General features: G+C 30.8%; 1 protein-coding gene across 1 annotated transcript; it reads right to left on the bottom strand.

Moving 5' to 3' along the window:
- Positions 1-670: 670 nt before the first annotated feature.
- LOC100256765 (dirigent protein 23) lies at positions 671-1,344 on the bottom strand. Its single transcript, XM_002269361.3, has one exon. The coding sequence runs from the start codon at positions 1,308-1,310 to the stop codon at positions 777-779; it is 534 nt and encodes a 177-aa protein (XP_002269397.1). The 5' UTR covers positions 1,311-1,344; the 3' UTR covers positions 671-776.
- Between the last annotated feature and the right edge of the window lie 693 nt (positions 1,345-2,037).

Raw genomic sequence — 2,037 nt, forward strand, 5'->3', positions numbered from 1 at the left:
GATGTTAGGTTACAATTGTTTGCAAAATAAATTCTTGATAATTGTTATGAAAATATTGTGTTTGCCGAAAATATATTTTAATTATTGGGTTGATTTTATTGACTTTTCCCGAGCTTTTAGCTAAGTTCACTTGATTGACATTTGTTTAAAATTTTATCAAATATCTCTCCTATATTTTAATTATTTGTTATTTTTATTCATCTTACCTCTCACTCAAAATAGAGGTGTTACACAAAATTTCGAACCAATAAAGAATAAATGTGCTTATCCAAAATCTCATGGAAAGTAAGTGAAATTAACCTTTCAATTATTTTAAATTGCTTTCACTTATTTTTTGGAAATTATTTTAAAAAATAAGTATATAAATATAAAGAATGATTGAAAATAAATATTATAAATAAAATTTATTTTTAAAAAATATTTCAAAATATTTCAAAATAGGTTGAAAATATTTCAAGTTGAAATCTAAAAGCAAGTTGCTAAAAAGTTAAAAAAAAAAAAACAAAAAACAAAAAAAAAAAAAAAAAAAAAAAAAAAAACAAACAAACAAACAACACCTAAGTATCATCTTTCTTCATATGTTTTTTTTTTTTTTTTTTGGGAATGTGTAACACCTGTATTGATTTATGCATGATTCGATCAAAAGAGTAGATGGAAAAAGCTCAAATACACCACAATAATTTTATTCGATCGCACAACCATCTCTTTACCTAAATTTATCAATGGAGATCCCTCAACAGAAAATGACACATCCAAACATACAACCTCCAAACCATTCAAAAAGAAAGAACCGTAACATTCCACCGAAGGATGGCGTTGGCATTCGGCATATCCAAGTAAACAGTCTCCAAGGTGGCATAGCCCCTGGCAAACCGGAACTTCCCAGTTCCGGACACCACAGAAACCTCTCTGTACTTCTGGAATTGCCTATCAGCACCTTGAATCTCAAGGGTGCTGCCATTGTACTCTTTGTTGGTGAATACCAGGGACATCAACAAGTGCAAGTCAGTGCCGTCCAGCGCTGTGTTCACAAAGATGCCCTGGGCACGCCCTACTTGTGCTGACTTCCGATCAGAGGATTCAGTTAATGCATCATCTATGGCAAAGATGGTACCAAATGCAAGAGTGGCCCATGGCTTCTTTGGGATGCCAGCCACCGGGATGGAGGTGATATTTGCTCCGGATTCCCATTCTTGCATGTAGAAAACTATATTGGTTTGTTTGAGTTTGAAGGGTTTTGCTTCTAAGCATATTGGTATGGCTAGAAGCAGTAGAGGGAGAATTATGATTTTGAGTGAGGTTGGTGCCATAAGCGGACGGTTTGAACTCAGTTTTGCATGTGAAGGCTCTGCACAAGAGCTACTGCATTAGATTCTATTTATAGTGGTCAGAGATATTCCAAACTCTTGGTATGATTGGTCTTACTTAGAAGGGGAAAAGTATAGATACCTAATGAAAATAGTGCTAAATTACATTTATAATCAGTGACATGGATTTTTTATTTTTTTATTTTTGGGAAAAGTGTATTTTAAATTTTAATACATATTTTTGAAAAAAAAATATTAATGACCAAAATATAATTCAAGATTGATACAGTTTTACATCAAATGCAATATGTATATCATTACAAAGTAATACTTGGATAAGTAGGATATCTTTAATTAAAGTATACAAAATTCTGATTATTTTGAGTCGAATATATTAAGTATGGCTTCATTTACAAATTTACGTTTTATTTTTAATTTTAGTTATTTCCCTTTTTCAAAAGTATGCTTCGAAACACATTTTTTCATGTATTTTTTCTTTTTCTTCCACCGAGCCCATATTCGAGCCATCTTAAGATATGTTTGTATCAATCTATTTATTAATAGGTCCCGGCTACTCTTTTTTCATGGCTAACAAAAATATAATATTAATTAAGTTGTGTTACATGTGTAACTTATATCTCTCATTATTTTGTACTTAAGTCTTGCTATTTTAAACCTCAAATGTAATCTTATAATTTTATACCTTGATGTTATTAGTTTGTATATCAAA

The sequence above is a fragment of the Vitis vinifera genome, chromosome 12, assembly GCF_030704535.1.
Source record: "Vitis vinifera cultivar Pinot Noir 40024 chromosome 12, ASM3070453v1".
Taxonomy (NCBI): Eukaryota; Viridiplantae; Streptophyta; class Magnoliopsida; order Vitales; family Vitaceae; genus Vitis; species Vitis vinifera.

Excerpts from the sequence above, each read along its gene's own strand:
- LOC100256765 (XM_002269361.3), bottom strand. The coding sequence starts at position 1,310 with ATGGCACCAACCTCACTCAAAATCATAATTCTCCCTCTACTGCTTCTA.